Raw genomic sequence first — 14209 nt, forward strand, 5'->3', positions numbered from 1 at the left:
GCAGGGCAATATTACATGCTTCCTATAAGGTTGTTTTGGGTTTTTTTTTTTGCCAACTAAAGAGAGACTGCCCTAGTAGAGTTCCTAAATGTGTGGGTTTTGTGGAAAGCTGCAATAGCATAGGTGGTTTTGATAAGCCTTGACCTGATCTGTTATCCTGAGCTAAATATAACATGGAACTAATCAACTGATTCAGAGCCTGAGTTAATTTGTGTAACAGTTGGCCACCCTGACCAAGTTGTATAAAAAGATTGTGTTAAGGAAAAAAGATATACTGGAACAGGTCTTTGAAAAAATCTTATCCACTTTTGTTCTTATGGGAGTGATCAAGTACGACATTCTTTGGAGAGTGGCCGAGCAATGGGTCAGGAGGTAGGATGTCTTTCAGGTAGATGGTGTGATTGTTTCAACATAGATACATCCGAATGCTACTTGAAAGTCTGAAGAGAGACTTGCAGTATGTGAAGACTTAGCATTTTTATCATAGTGGTTGCAAGGTAATTCAGTCCTTTGTCTAATTGGTAGAAGATATTTAAATGCAACATCTAGGGTGAGAGACCAATGATGCAGAAGATTGTTTTTTGACAGAAATTTTAAAATTTGAGGTCTATAAGCATGCACTCTCTTGATTGAATTTGGCTGTTGGATTGTAACTAAAATCAAGAGTTACAGTACTAAGAAGTCCTTAATTTGATAAAAGAAAGGAGCATGGCTTTGTAGGCCTTTTGAAGGAATTCTGGTATATTAAAATAAGGTAGTGGATACTTGTGAGGAAATAATCATACAGTCTTCAAAAAGCAGGCTCATATCCCTATGGCATTTATTGCAAACACTGGAAGCTGTTGAATTACTCACTTCTGACTTCTATTCTTAAGTCTCCTAAGGTACATGGACTCCAAACTTAGGAGCCCTTATCCTCCATGTTTAACAATATGCTGACTGAACAGACACTAGGCAATTTCTAAATCAAAATGGTGACCAAAATTTCAAGAGTTTATGACTATCTCATTGCTCATTTGTTATTGATGCATCTTAACCAGACTAAATTTTTGAAGGTAAGTATTGAGCTAGAGAACTAAGTGGCCAACTGATGCATCTTTGCTGTTCTTTAAAAGCAGAAATGAAAACAAATTAGTATTTTTCATAGTGTGTGATACTATTTTTAATCCTAAATGGAACGTATATATGTATATACACTATAGGTGTAGTTCTGTACACTAATATTTTTCACTTTAAAGGCATAGTGTTACTGTGCACCTCCTGCATACAGATTTTAAAACTTACTAGAAATGTCATATAAAAAAGTACACTTTTATGTAAACTATTCTCATCTGTAACAACTTTTAAATGGTTCATATATATAGCCATAGAATGGTTTGATTTGGAAGGGACCTTAAAGATCATCTGGTTCCAGCCCCCACTTTCAGCATGAGTATGTCATTTATATAAATAACTTCCTCTGAGTTAAGATTTGCAGATATTCTTGATGTTTTCCATGTGAGATTAATTCATCACTGAAGTACTGGACATTTTCTGAAGCATAAAATGTGAATGTGCTGCTACTGTGCAGTTACTTTATATTAAATATTTAGATATCTAAAAGTTTTAATACCGTTTGGCACTTGGTAACCTTTGTATATTCTTAAAAGTGTAGACACATCTTTTTATTAATCAGGGCTAAGACACCTGACAACATCATTATCACACGTGAGATTCAAGTGGTGAACAACACATCAACATGGTTTATCAACAGAAAGCCAACAACCCTGAAAACAGTAGAAGAGCAGATTGCAGCCTTAAACATCCAGGTGGACAATTTGTGCCAGTTTCTTCCTCAGGTATGAAGGAATTTTGAAAGACAGTGGCTACAAATGGAGTGCTGTGTTTTGAGAGGGTTTTGTTGCTGCTTAGCTTTTGTAGCACTTCAGTGATTTAACAGGACAGCACGAAGAATGAGAGGGATGAGGTAGCCATACTAGTGCGATGCTGAAAGAAAGGAGGCACTGTGTGACAGTTTTGTACGTGCTGTCAGCTGACACTGAAAGGAAAGCTGCTGATGTTCCCCATGTTGGTGTTTGAGTAGCAGCACTAGCAGTGGTATCTCTCTGTCTTATCTGTGCTGCTTTAGGGATGTTCTTAAACAAAAAAATCTGCAGGGAAATTTTTATAAGATCTTGAGATCTTATAGAAGGGGAAGAGTTGTCTGGATTTCTTTCTCAAAAAAAAAAAAAAGCAGTCCTACTAAATGACTCTGCAGTTGCAGCAGAGATTGCTAGTAGAGCCTTTTTGGTAATGTCTGTGGCTCAACAGATTCTTGAGTGTAGTGTAGGAGTTAAAAACACTTCAGATCAAATTATGAAAGAGTAAAATCATCCTGATGGAAAATACGTCCTAAAGGAGAGAGAAGATTAACAAATACTGCAGGCAGTTTCTATATCTGAATCCATGCTCAGCTATGTCGGGATTTCTGTGCAGATAACTAAGTTGCCTCACAATTGCACCTTAAAAAAAGTTATGGCAGGTTCCTTACTAAGACCTTCCAAGTTCACGTGGATCATAAGGGGTGTCAGTAAAAGGAAACGTTATCAGAGCCTAGCCAACCATGGGTTTATTGTTCTATTCAAGGAGAAGTGCATTGAAGAAGACATGCTGAAAACCACTAGAATTTAGAAAGCTAATACTGAGGAAACAACTATTCTGGGTTGTTGTTTTTTTTTTTTTTTTTTCATTTACACAATCACAATATTTGTTTAAAGTAGAACTTTTCTGCATACTCTGCCAATATAGCTTTTGTATTTACAACAGCTTTTTTTTCTTTAGTACATAAATGTCAGTTCAGTGAATATTACTGTGTTGAAAGTTTTCATTTATTTGCTCTCTGCCACTGTAGCAATGGCAAGCATACCATTCACTCCAGTCTTGGTTTTCACAGAATTATAGAATGGTTTGGGTTGGAAGGGACCTTAAAGATCATCTAGTTCCAACCCCCCTCCGCCACAGGCAGGGACACCTTCCACTAGACCAGGTTGCTCAAAGCCCCATCCAACCTGGCCTTGAACACTTCCAGGGATGGGGCATCCACAGCCACTCTGGGCAACCTGTGCCAGTGCCTCACCATCCTCACAGTAAAGAAATTCTTCCTTACATCTAATCTAAACCTACCCTCTTTCAGTTTAAAGCCATCACCCCTTGTCCTATCACTACATTCCTTTGTAAAAAGTCCCTCTCCGGCTTTCTTGTAGGCCTCCTTTAGGTACTGGAAAGCTGCTATAAGGTCTCCCTGGAGCCTTCTCCAGGCTGAACAACCCCAACTCTCTCAGTCTGTCCTCATAGGAAAGGTGCTCCAGCCCTCTGATCATCTTCATGGCCCTCCTCTGGACTCATTCCAACAGGTCCATGTCATTCTTATTTTGGGGGCCCCAGAGGTGAATGCAATACTCCAGGTGGGATCTTGATGAGAGCAGAGTAGAGGGGGAGAACCACCTCCCTCGACCTGCTGGTCACACTTCTTTTGATGCAGCCCATGATGCCATTGACTTTCTGGGCTGCAAGCACACATTGCTGGATCATGTGAGCTTCTTGTCAACCAACACCCCCAAGTCCTCCTCAGGGCTGCTCTCAACCCATTCTCCGCCTAGCCTATATTTATGCTTGGAATTGCCCTGACCCATGTGTAGGACCTTGCACTTGGCCTTGTTGAACTTCATGAGGTTCGCACAAGCCCACCTCTCAAGCCTGTCAAGGTCCCTCTGGATGGCATCCCTTCCCTCCAGCATGTTGACCACGCCACAGAGCTTGGTGTCGTCAGCAGACTTGCTGAGGGTGCACTCAATCGTGCTTGTCAATGTCACCGACAAAGATGTTAAACAGTGCCAGTCCCAATACTGACCCCTGAGCAATGCCAGTCGTCACTACTCTCCACTTGGATGTCAAGCTGTTGACCGCAGCTCTTTGAGTGCAACCATCCAGCCAATTCCTTATCCACCGATTGGTCCATCCATCAAATCTGTGTCTCTAATGTAGAGATAAGGGTGTCATGTGGGACGGTGTCACATGCTTTGCACCAGTCCAGGTAGATGTCATCAGTTACTCTTTCCTTACCCACCAGTGCTGTAACCCCATCATAAAAGGCCACCAGATTTGCCAGGCACGATTTGCCCTTAATGAAGCCATGGTGGCCGTCACTAATCACCTCCTTATTTTCCATGTGACTTAGCATAGTTTACAGTAGGATCTGCTCCATGGTCTTGCTGGGCACAGAGGTGAGACTGCCTGGCCTGTGGTTCCCCAGGTCTTCTTTTTTTTCCCCTTTTTAAAAATGGGGGTTATGTTTCCCTTTTTCCACTCAGTGGGAACTTCCTCCAACTGCCATGACTTCTCAAATATAATGGATAGTGGCTTAGCCACTTCATCCACCAGGATCCGTGGATGCATCTCATCAGGTCCCGTGGACTTGTGCACTTTCAGGTTCCTCAGATGGTTTCAAACCTGATCTTCTCTTACAGTGGGCTGTTCTTCATTTTCCCAGTCCCTGCCTTTGCCTTCTGTGACTTGGGCAGTGTGGCTGGAGCACTTGCAGGTGAAGATTGAGGCAAAAAAGTCAGAGTACCTCAACCTTCTCCATTTCCTGGAGGTCCAGGTCTCCCGTTTCCTTCTGGAGAGGGCCCACATTTTCCCTAGTCTTCCTTTTATCACTTTTTATCATGCTTTTATCTACCTATAGAAGCTTTTCTTGTAGCCCTTAACATCTCTGGCCAGCTGTAATTCTATCAGGGCTTTAGCTTTCCTAACCTGATCCCTGGCTGCTCAGGCAATTTCTCTGTATTCCTCCCAGGCTACCTGTCCTTGCTTCCACCTTCAGTAGGCTTCCTTTTTGTGTTTGAGTTTGTCCAGGAGCTCCCTGTTCATCCATGCAGGCCTCCTGGTGCTTTTTGCGTGACTTCCTCTTTGTTGAGATGCATCACTCCTGAGCTTGCAGGAAGTGATCCTCGAATATTAACCAGGTTTCTTAGGCCCCTCTTCCCTCCAGGGCTTTATCCCATGGTACTCTACCAGGCAGGTCCCTGAAGAGCCAAAAGTCTGGTCTCCTGAAGTCCAGGGTAGTAAGCTTGCTGTGTGCCCTCCTCGCTGCCCTAAGGATCTTGTACTCTCCCATTTCATGGTCACTGCAGCCAAGGCTGCCCTTCAGCTTCACATTCCCTACCAGCACCTCCTTGTTGGTGAGATCAAGGTCCAGCATAGCACCTCTCCTCATTGGCTCCTCCATCACTTGGAGAAGAAAGTTATCATCAACACATTCCAGGAACCTGGATTGCTTATGCCTTGCTGTATTGTCCCTCCAATGGATACTGGGGTGGTTGTGGTCTCCCATGAGGACAAGACCTTGTGAACATGAGGCTGCTCCTATGTGTCTATAGAGAGCTTCATCCGCTTGGTCTTCCTGGTCGGGTGGCCTGTAGCAGACCCCCACCATAATGTCACCTGTTCCTGCCCTCCCTTTAGTCCTGACCTATAAGCTCTCTGTTGGCTCCTTGTCCATCCCCAGGCAGAACTCCATGCACTCCAGCTGGTCATTGACAGAGAGTAACACCCCCTCCTTGTCTCCCCTGCCTGTCCTTCCTAAAGAGCCTGTATCCTTCCATTCCAACACTCCAGTCATAGAAGCCATCCCACCACGTCTCCATGATACCAGTAAGATCATAGTCTTGCATGTGTGTGCATGCCTCTAACTCCTCTTGTTTATTTGCTATGCTATGTGTGTTTGTACAGAGGCATTTAAGTTGGGCCCCCAATGAAGCTGACTTACTGGCTGGAGTAGCTGGAATTTATTTATGCTGCTTTTCAGGTGCTCTCCTGCTGACCTGTGATCCCTCTCCAGGCTGTGGGGATCTGTTGCTGGCACTGGTGTCAAACTGGTAGGAGTGGGATGGATTGGGTTCTCCTCCCCTGGCAACTTTAGTTTAAAGCCCTCCACCAGCTTGGCAAACCTATGACTGAAGATGCTCTTCCCCTTCTCTGACAGATGGGCCCCCTCAGCCCCCAGTAGACCAGGTTTCTCAAAGCGAGTCTTATGGTCTAAGTAGCTGAACCCCTGGCTGTGGCACCAGTCCCATAACCATTTGTTGATTCACTAGATTTGTCTGGCCCTTTCAAACCCCTGCCCTTTGACTGGGAGGATAGAGGAAAAAACTACCTGCGCTCCAGAGTCCCTTACGGCTGCTCCCACGGCTCTGTAATCCTTGATACTCCTCAGACGGCTCCTAGCTGTATCACTGGTACCCATGTGAAACAACAGCAGCGGATAATAGTCGGTGTACTGTAGGAGACTTCGTAGTCTCTCGGTGACATCCGTGATAGGAGCCCCCGGTAAGCAGCACACCCCTCTAGAGAGTGCGTTGGGTTGGCAGATGGGTGCCTCTGTACCTCTCAGAAGAGAGTCGCCTACTACTATCACCCGTCGCCTTTTCTTAATTGTGCTGGTTGTTACACGGGGAGCAGATCGGGCTGCCTTACTCCAACGTCTCTCCTGATCTGATGGGTCTTTCCTCTTCAGTCTGCAGAGCAGTGAAGTGGTTCTGCAACGGCACCTCAGGCTTCAGTAGAAGTCCCTTCCTCCTGCTGGTCTTTGCCATTGCATTATTAGCCCCCCTCCCTTCTGTGTGTGCTGATGGGGGAGTTTTTGGCTATTTGGCCGTGGGTCCCCTGCAGACTGCGCTTGGAACCAGCTATCTAAGCCCTTCTGAGCCTCCCTAATGTTACACAGCCTTCTCACTGCCTACTGCAGCTTAGCCACCTGCTGCAGGAGGTCCTCCACGCGGGCACACCTTTTGCAGGCAGGTCTGCTGCCTGTCCCTGCCCCAGGAGAAAGGTGTAGGCACTTCCTGCAGTCTGAGGTCTGCACTGCAGCCTCTCCCTCCAGCAGTTCTATCTGGGTTGAGGCATCAGTCACTGCTGGCGTGGATAGTGCAGACCCCCCAGCTGGAGCTGCAGCCTTTGCTGTCGGGTGAGTGCCTACCATTCCACCTTGAGGGTCAGGTAGGATGGGTGCAGGTGGTCACAGAACAGTGCCTGGCTCCTGGGTTATGTGAACTTCAAGCCTCTCCACTCGTCCGGTGGAATGCCCTCCTTTGACGAGGTGGCCTCCCATGCCAGCTGCTGTGCCAGGCCCTGTTCGCCCACTCTGGTGGCGGGCTGCCCTTGGTGGGAGTTGGGGGCGATGGCCGTTAGTCCTGGCCCCCCAACGCCTCATCAGCAGTTCTCCCTCCTGAGAGCTGGCGGGTCTCCTCGCTGTTTGGGGGTTTCCCCTGCTCAGGACACCCCCCTGTACACCATGATCCCATGCTCTGCTGCAGAACGTGCCGGCACTGGAGCTGATCGCCTCGATGAGTTTTGAGCTTTTTCGCTGCCTTGGACAGTAGCAATGCTTCCTGATACCCTTGGGTGCCAGCCTTAATATTATCTTCTCCATTGCTTAATTTTTTAGTTGATCATAGTATTTATACTGGGAAGGTGTAGCCTCAGCAGCCTGAGAACAAGAATACAGTGGAATAAAAGCTTTAATTGTACTAAACTGTCTTGTTCAGAAGAATGATAGCTAATTCAGAAATAATGAACCAATCCATATCCTCAGCAGCTACCCTCAAAAGCTGCCAAGCAGCCAAGAACAGCTAAGGTTTAAGCTTGAATCATTCCAGAACAGCTCCAACAAAACCATATATCAAATCTTACAAATGTTTAGGAGGGTTTGGTTGCTATGAGATGATCATCCTACGCTTAACTATGCCAGAGCTATCTGGCATAGAACTGTAAGTCAGGTGATAGTCACGAGAAGTTGCATTATTTTAATCCAGTATTACTGTATTGCACTGTTCTAACTAATACTGTATTTCTGTAACTTTTTTTATTTTGTAGGACAGAGTTGGAGAATTTGCAAAACTGAGTAAGATTGAGTTGCTTGAAGCCACTGAAAAATCTGTCGGTCCTCCAGAAATGTACCAATTTCACTGTGAACTGAAAAACTTTAGGGAAAAGGAAAGAGAACTGCAGGTAAACAAGCATATTAGAGAGAGAGCAGTGACTATAGGGAAATTAGCATAATAAAATTTAATGTGAGATCTTAGAGAATTAGGTGGTGATATTTATTTACAACGTCTGCAGTAAGTTGATTTTACCCTTCTCTCAGAATTAATTCACTCTGACACCCACATGCTTATAAGCATGAAGACATAGGAGCAAGCAGTCTGGACGCAGAGGACAAGGGGTGCCTGTTATCAAGTACTTGTCACTTCTTTGGGATTCTTGACTGGTAACAACTTTTCTGGACAGATCTTTTAGAAGTCATCAGATGTTATAGGGTGGTCTTTTGCTTTAATCTTCCTGACTTCAACTTCCATAAATTATGGACAAGTAGTTGCCTGCTACCTGTTTTTCCTGGTTTGGAATATCAAGAAAGAGGAAAAGGGATAGCGCATGCAATAAGCTGCAACCTTGTTGCCATTGTGGTTTTAGGTGGCAGGGTCTTTCCCTTACAGTTAGTTGTACTGTGATCTTACCAGAGCACAGGCTTAGTAATCTTTGCAGAAATAATGTGTCCCTTGCTGGGAATAGTGCCTTGGGAACAGTGTCTGTCATTAGCCAAACAGGCCATTCTTTTAATCCTTTGTTCTGCTGTTTCTTGCGCTTGTGTGCACGCATGCATTTCCACTCACACATACTACATTCAAATACCAACCTTAATGTTTCTGTTAGAGATCTCTACAAAATACTTCACAAGCATTTTTGCTCCTTGTATTTATCAAACCCAGTTATAGTGGTTTAGAAATGTCTAGATTAATAGAGGCTTGAGGTGTAGGCAATACTCATTTTCCTGAGAAAATGTATTTTAAAAAATTAAAGTATTTTCTTCAGATTAAGATTTCCATTTAAATTAGATTTGTTTTCACAGAAACTATGTGATAAACGTACTTGAAAAAGCTATACAACTATTCGTAGTGGGGTTGTTCCCCTCTAATTACTCCTGTACTAAAATGTCCTCCGTAGTGTTAAATTTCTGCTTAATGTACAGTTGAGGTGTGGACTATTTCTGAAAAGTGTTTTCACAAAGTAGATACTGTAAAACATGAAAATTTATATTCTTACAGAACTTGTTCAGAGACAAAACTAACTCTTTGGAGAAAATGAAACAGAGGCTTGAACGATACAAGCAAGATGTTGAGAGATACCATGAGCGCAAGCGCCATCTAGACTTAATTGAGATGCTTGAGAGGAAAAGGCCTTGGGTGGTAAGTTTTTATTTTCTTTTCAGTTTTTTTCTTACCCAACCCATTTTTCCTAATACTGAAATATTAGAAATATGCCAAAAGTTTCTTTAAAAGAAGTTTGACCAGAGTAACTTGAACATCATTACAGTTGCTTAGTGCAAACAGGCCAGGTCTTGAAATACTGTTCTTGGCCTAGCTTTGATCAGAGGTTTGCTTGCCTATGTAGCTCAGCTGAAGAAGTTGCTGAAGAAGTAACTTAGGTACTGCCCATTTAGGAAAGCCAGCAATATGGGCCAAGAGCAGTACTCCATTTATTCCTTGCTGACACAACTGGCTTAATTCAAGTGCCTAGACAGTTCCAATTGCTTCTTCCAGCTATAACTTTTTTCTTCTACAGAACAAGTTTGTTGTTGGTTTTGTTTTGTTTTGTTTTTTTACAGGTTGCCTTCCCCTTTGTTAATTTTATTTATTAATTGAGGTTTGGTGTGCATGACATAAATCATGGTGAATATAGGTTGCCAATATCAAAAATGTTGGCATTTGGAGAGATGGAAATTTTAAATAAATTTAGAAGAGTCTAGAGTCAAGGACAGGTCATTTATACAAAGCAAAACAGGACTTTCTGACCAGCACTTTGATGATTGTAGTTTAGTTGATTGTTGAATGGTCAGTCAGATTAAAGCAGTCTAAACAGTTTAAGCTGACGTGGTTTTTTCTATATTGAAGCAATACATTGTTTGCCAGCACTACAGAATTCATGAAATACAGATACAGAACTTATGAAAACTTATATGTAATATTTGTGGAGGATGCAGAAAACTTTTGCAAGGTATTTTGTTGCAATTTTGGAGATAACAAAGCCTCACATGGGTATACAAAGAACTTTATGTCCCTTGTATCCTGAGAGCAACTGGATTCAGGACATGTACCTTCACTGCCTTCACACCTCTGTGCTAGCAGAGGAGCAGTAATTGAAATAGATGGATGGTGGTAAGTGCGAAGGAGGTGGGCTGTACTCTCTGTGCCATTAGGATTGGACTTCCGCACTTGGTGAATGATGCAGGTTTTTCCTACTACATGTGCATTAGCCTGGTTTAATTAACAAGAAGAGAGAGTTACTTTATTAGGAGATGTATAGGTCTTGCGTAGTTAATGTAGACTGATACTGATTGTTCTCTACTATAAAATAATTGCAGATACAGAACTCTGAAGGCTGGTCAGCAACTTGTGGGAGGGAAACTAAGTTAGGAATCTTACCTGCTGTCAGTTAAATTGTTTTCCATAAGCTTGAGAATGTTGCTGTTATTTACATGTTTCTTAAACAAATTTAGACAGAGTTCTTCACACCATACTCTTTCACTGCTGTCTTCTAGGCAGTTTGCATTGCAGAGTGTATTAAATACTTTTGGTGGGTGCACTCAATTCTGAGAAATTTAACTTTTTGGCCACTGAATCCATAGAAACAACAGTGTGTATTGACACCTGTGTGAAGTTCTGATTTGTAGTACAGAATCAGTAGTGTGTACCAGATTGTTTACCAGAAGTCAGTTGTCTGTGAATAATGTACAGTTGAAGTCAAGGGTCATCAACATAATTTTTTTACTAGGTAGAAGATATTTGATTTACAGGCTGCAACAAAATTTCACATTCCATTGTGATCTTCAGTGTGTAAGATCATTGCTATTTCGTGGTTTGCCAAATCCTTTGGATAGATCTTTTGGATCCTATATTGGATATTCTCCTATATTGCAAATATCAATCTCTCGCTAAAAGAAGAAACACATTCTCTTACAAGGGCATATTTTTTTGTCATCTGTTCTAGCACTGTTTAATCCTAAGAATAAACATTTTTGATGTCTTAAAATTGGGTTCACCAAAGTTGAGAGTAGTACTGGAGTTTACTCTTCCTTCTGTGCATCTTCCCCCTCTTCAGTCCTCCCCAAAAGGTAGGTTTCTACTTGTAGACCAAACATACCTATCTCTTTAGAATTGCCTCTATAACAAAATAGAATAGCTATTCAAGTCAGCCTTCCAATCAGCCAGGAGGCAGATGTGTAAATACTGCAGTATGTTATGAAATGGAGAAGACAGGCAGTGTGAAAACAAGTCAGCTGAAATGTGACACTAGATTATCTCTTGATCCTAGTGGCAAACAGGAAGTCTACTGCTGAACTTGTTTTACTATTTGACCACTGTAGAACTGCATTTTTATTCTGAAGACTCCACTGCTTTTCACCTGAGGAACACTTCTCTAGTCAAGTGTTTTTTCTAGTCAGTGCCAGCTGCTTCTGTATGTGGAGAATTATACACCACTTTTATATATGTCTGTGTCTAATAGGCTTTTCAGCATCTGTTTTGAATTCCATAAAATGGATCCTAGGACTACAACATTAAAGATTTGGACTCAAGGATTTAAGGGACATTTTATGTTCTTGTGTGTACTTTAATGGGACTTCCATCAAATGATTGTGTCATTACAATCAGTGAGCAGATTTAAGGAGCTACAGTTTTTTTGACATAGATAGCCCTTCTTTTGTAGGGACTTAAAGAAAAGGGGTTTCTTACCCCTCCAAGCTTAAGCTTAAGGTAGTATGGTATACACTAAGGTATACTGTCTTAAGGTAGTTTAGCAGCAGGAGGTGCAGTTCCTCCTGCTGCAAATGTCCTGAAAACACATACTTCTGAAGATGTGTTTAGACCAAGCCGTGTCCGTTCTTCTTTTCCTTCTCTTCCATTCACAACTGAGAAAAGATATGCTATATATTTCAGGCACAAATATCTCTTGGGAGGGCTGAAATCCTTTGGAAGCTAAGTGCATAATTACAAGCAACAAGGTTATTTGCTTAAAGGTTGTCAAAGTGTCTTGAAGTGTTAAAGGGATTTGCTGTATAAAAACCGTTTCATGAGAATTTCTGGGGAAACTTGCCTGTACTTTTGTGTCTGAAGAAATGAGGTGTAATTGTGTGTGTGCATTTGCTTCAACCTTGAAATATAATACCTTATTTAGAGCAGAGCTAAATTTTAAGCTTATCCTATCAGCTAAGTGGAAGTATAATTGCTTTGCTTCTGTAACTTTGTAATGGTGGCTACTGATTGTACTCCACATCACAGAATTACAGCAACTTTCTTAAATACTTTTTAGCTTTATGAAAAAGGTACTATGAAGAAACAATTTGGATTTAATAGCCTAAGTTGATTTATTTGTGATTAATCGTGTGTGGTTTACAAGCAGGGTAATTAACTAAGTAGGAAAAAGTGGTAGCAGATAAAGCAAAGTTAGCTTTTACAGATAGAGGTTGCAGGCTGTCTTTGTTTATTATTTTTTTTTAATGCTCCAAAGCTTGGAATAATCCAGGCAAATGCTCTAAACCAGGGGCTTTCTTTAATGCCTGCCAAATCCAACAGCTTTTTCTTCCTCTGCACCCCTACGTACATGTATCTACTTGTCTACCTGGTCCTCTGAGTATCTTTTTTTCTTATGAACCCTTAACAATCATAGAATGTCATGTTCTTTTTTCTTTTTTTTCCATTTGTTTGGTTTGGGGTTTTTTTTGTTGTTGTTTGGGGGTTTGGGTTTGGTTTTTTTTGGTTGGGTTTTTTTTTTTTTTGGTTGGGGTTTTTTGGGGGTTTTTTTGTTTTGTTTGGTTGGGGTGGTTTTTTGGTTTGGCTTTTTTTTGTTGTTGTTTGGGTTTGTTTTTTTTTTTATTTGGGTTTTTTTTTGGTTGGGTGTTGGGGGGTGTGTGTCTTGTTTGTTTGTTTTTAGTCCAGAGAGCATAGCACACAAAAGTTCACTAGTAATCAGTCCTACAGCCTACATTCTCGCCCACATTCCCACCTTCTTGAAGTGGAGGTTCTTGGTCACCACACTGCTTACCATCTCTTTCTTCTCAGGGATGCATCTCCAGTTCAGCTCCCTAGATAGTGGGTATTCATGGTGTATGTTGGGGGTTTTGTTTGTTTTCCAAAGTTCTGTTCCGCTCTGTCTCTCTCCTTGGTTTACTTCAGGGTTATATCTGTTACTGGCTCTGATGATCTGTCCAGCTCCTTCCTTTTCTTTCTCCTGAAGTTTTCTGTGGTGATTTGCTCCTTAGCTTGGGGTCGTCTGCCTAAGTAGTGCTCAAACTATGGACAGAAGGGGCTAAAGAATTACTTTTTCCACACCGATCCCAGATGGATTTAGAGGCAAGGTAATTGCAGACAAATTGGTCATTTCTTCTGCTACTTGAATTGCATATTATTTAAGAACCATTAAATGTGTGTTCTTATTCACTGGGGACTAAATGATCCCTACTTCTCCTAGTCACAGTGACTAGTAACAGGAGGATTACTTAAGTAGTTGCTCTAATACTAGTTTCTGAATGATGTTTTTCTCCTAAGATTGATGTACAATTAAATAAAATGTTAGAGCAGTATAAAATACTGGAATAGAAGATGAAAATCTTTAATGATTTTACTTTCAATTACTCCAAGGAATATGAAAATGTTCGTCAGCAGCATGAGGAAGTGAAACAAAGCCGAGACCAAGCCAAGGAAGAACTGAAGAATCTGAAAGAAATGCAGTTCCCAGTGAAAAAAAAAATCCAAGAAACTGAAGAATATTTTAAGAATCTGGATATGAAAATCAGAGATAAGGTAGGTCTTTTAAGGTCTCAGCTAACATATGTAATATTTCAGGAGGTCTGTGTTCAGTTTTGTAAAGTGTAAAGCAATAAACTTTTCTAGTGTGCTGTAATGATGGGTTTCAGAACAAGTTTTTCTGAAGTACTTGTGCCCTTGGTTCTCACTGCCTTCTCCACGTCTGTTCCATTAAAAGCAGTAAAGCTCAAGGAATACGTTTCTTAGTAAACCTTCAGTAGCAACTCCGAAAGTCCACTCCCTTGGTATTATAAGAGCATGCAAATTTTATATTCTCATCACAGAACCTTCAAAATCTTCAGGGATATAATGTT

The 14209-nt window shown here is 41.8% G+C and overlaps 1 protein-coding gene across 5 annotated transcripts in view; it reads left to right on the forward strand.

Annotated features, from left to right (window-relative positions):
* The window catches only part of SMC5 (structural maintenance of chromosomes 5), a 53709-nt gene that overhangs the window by 3795 nt on the left and 35705 nt on the right, over positions 1-14209 (forward strand). For 4 of the 5 annotated variants that reach the window (XM_049795477.1, XM_049795478.1, XM_049795481.1 and 1 more), the window contains 4 exons: positions 1676-1838; positions 7912-8046; positions 9141-9281; positions 13731-13892. In XM_049795477.1, the coding sequence (XP_049651434.1) occupies positions 1676-1838; positions 7912-8046; positions 9141-9281; positions 13731-13892 (601 nt within the window). Of the gene's footprint in view, positions 1-1675; positions 1839-6520; positions 7004-7911; positions 8047-9140; positions 9282-13730; positions 13893-14209 lie in introns of those variants that run through there. The other variant, XM_049795480.1, reaches the window with a different exon arrangement.

This window comes from Accipiter gentilis, chromosome Z, assembly GCF_929443795.1.
Source record: "Accipiter gentilis chromosome Z, bAccGen1.1, whole genome shotgun sequence".
In the NCBI taxonomy this organism is placed as follows: domain Eukaryota; kingdom Metazoa; phylum Chordata; class Aves; order Accipitriformes; family Accipitridae; genus Astur; species Astur gentilis.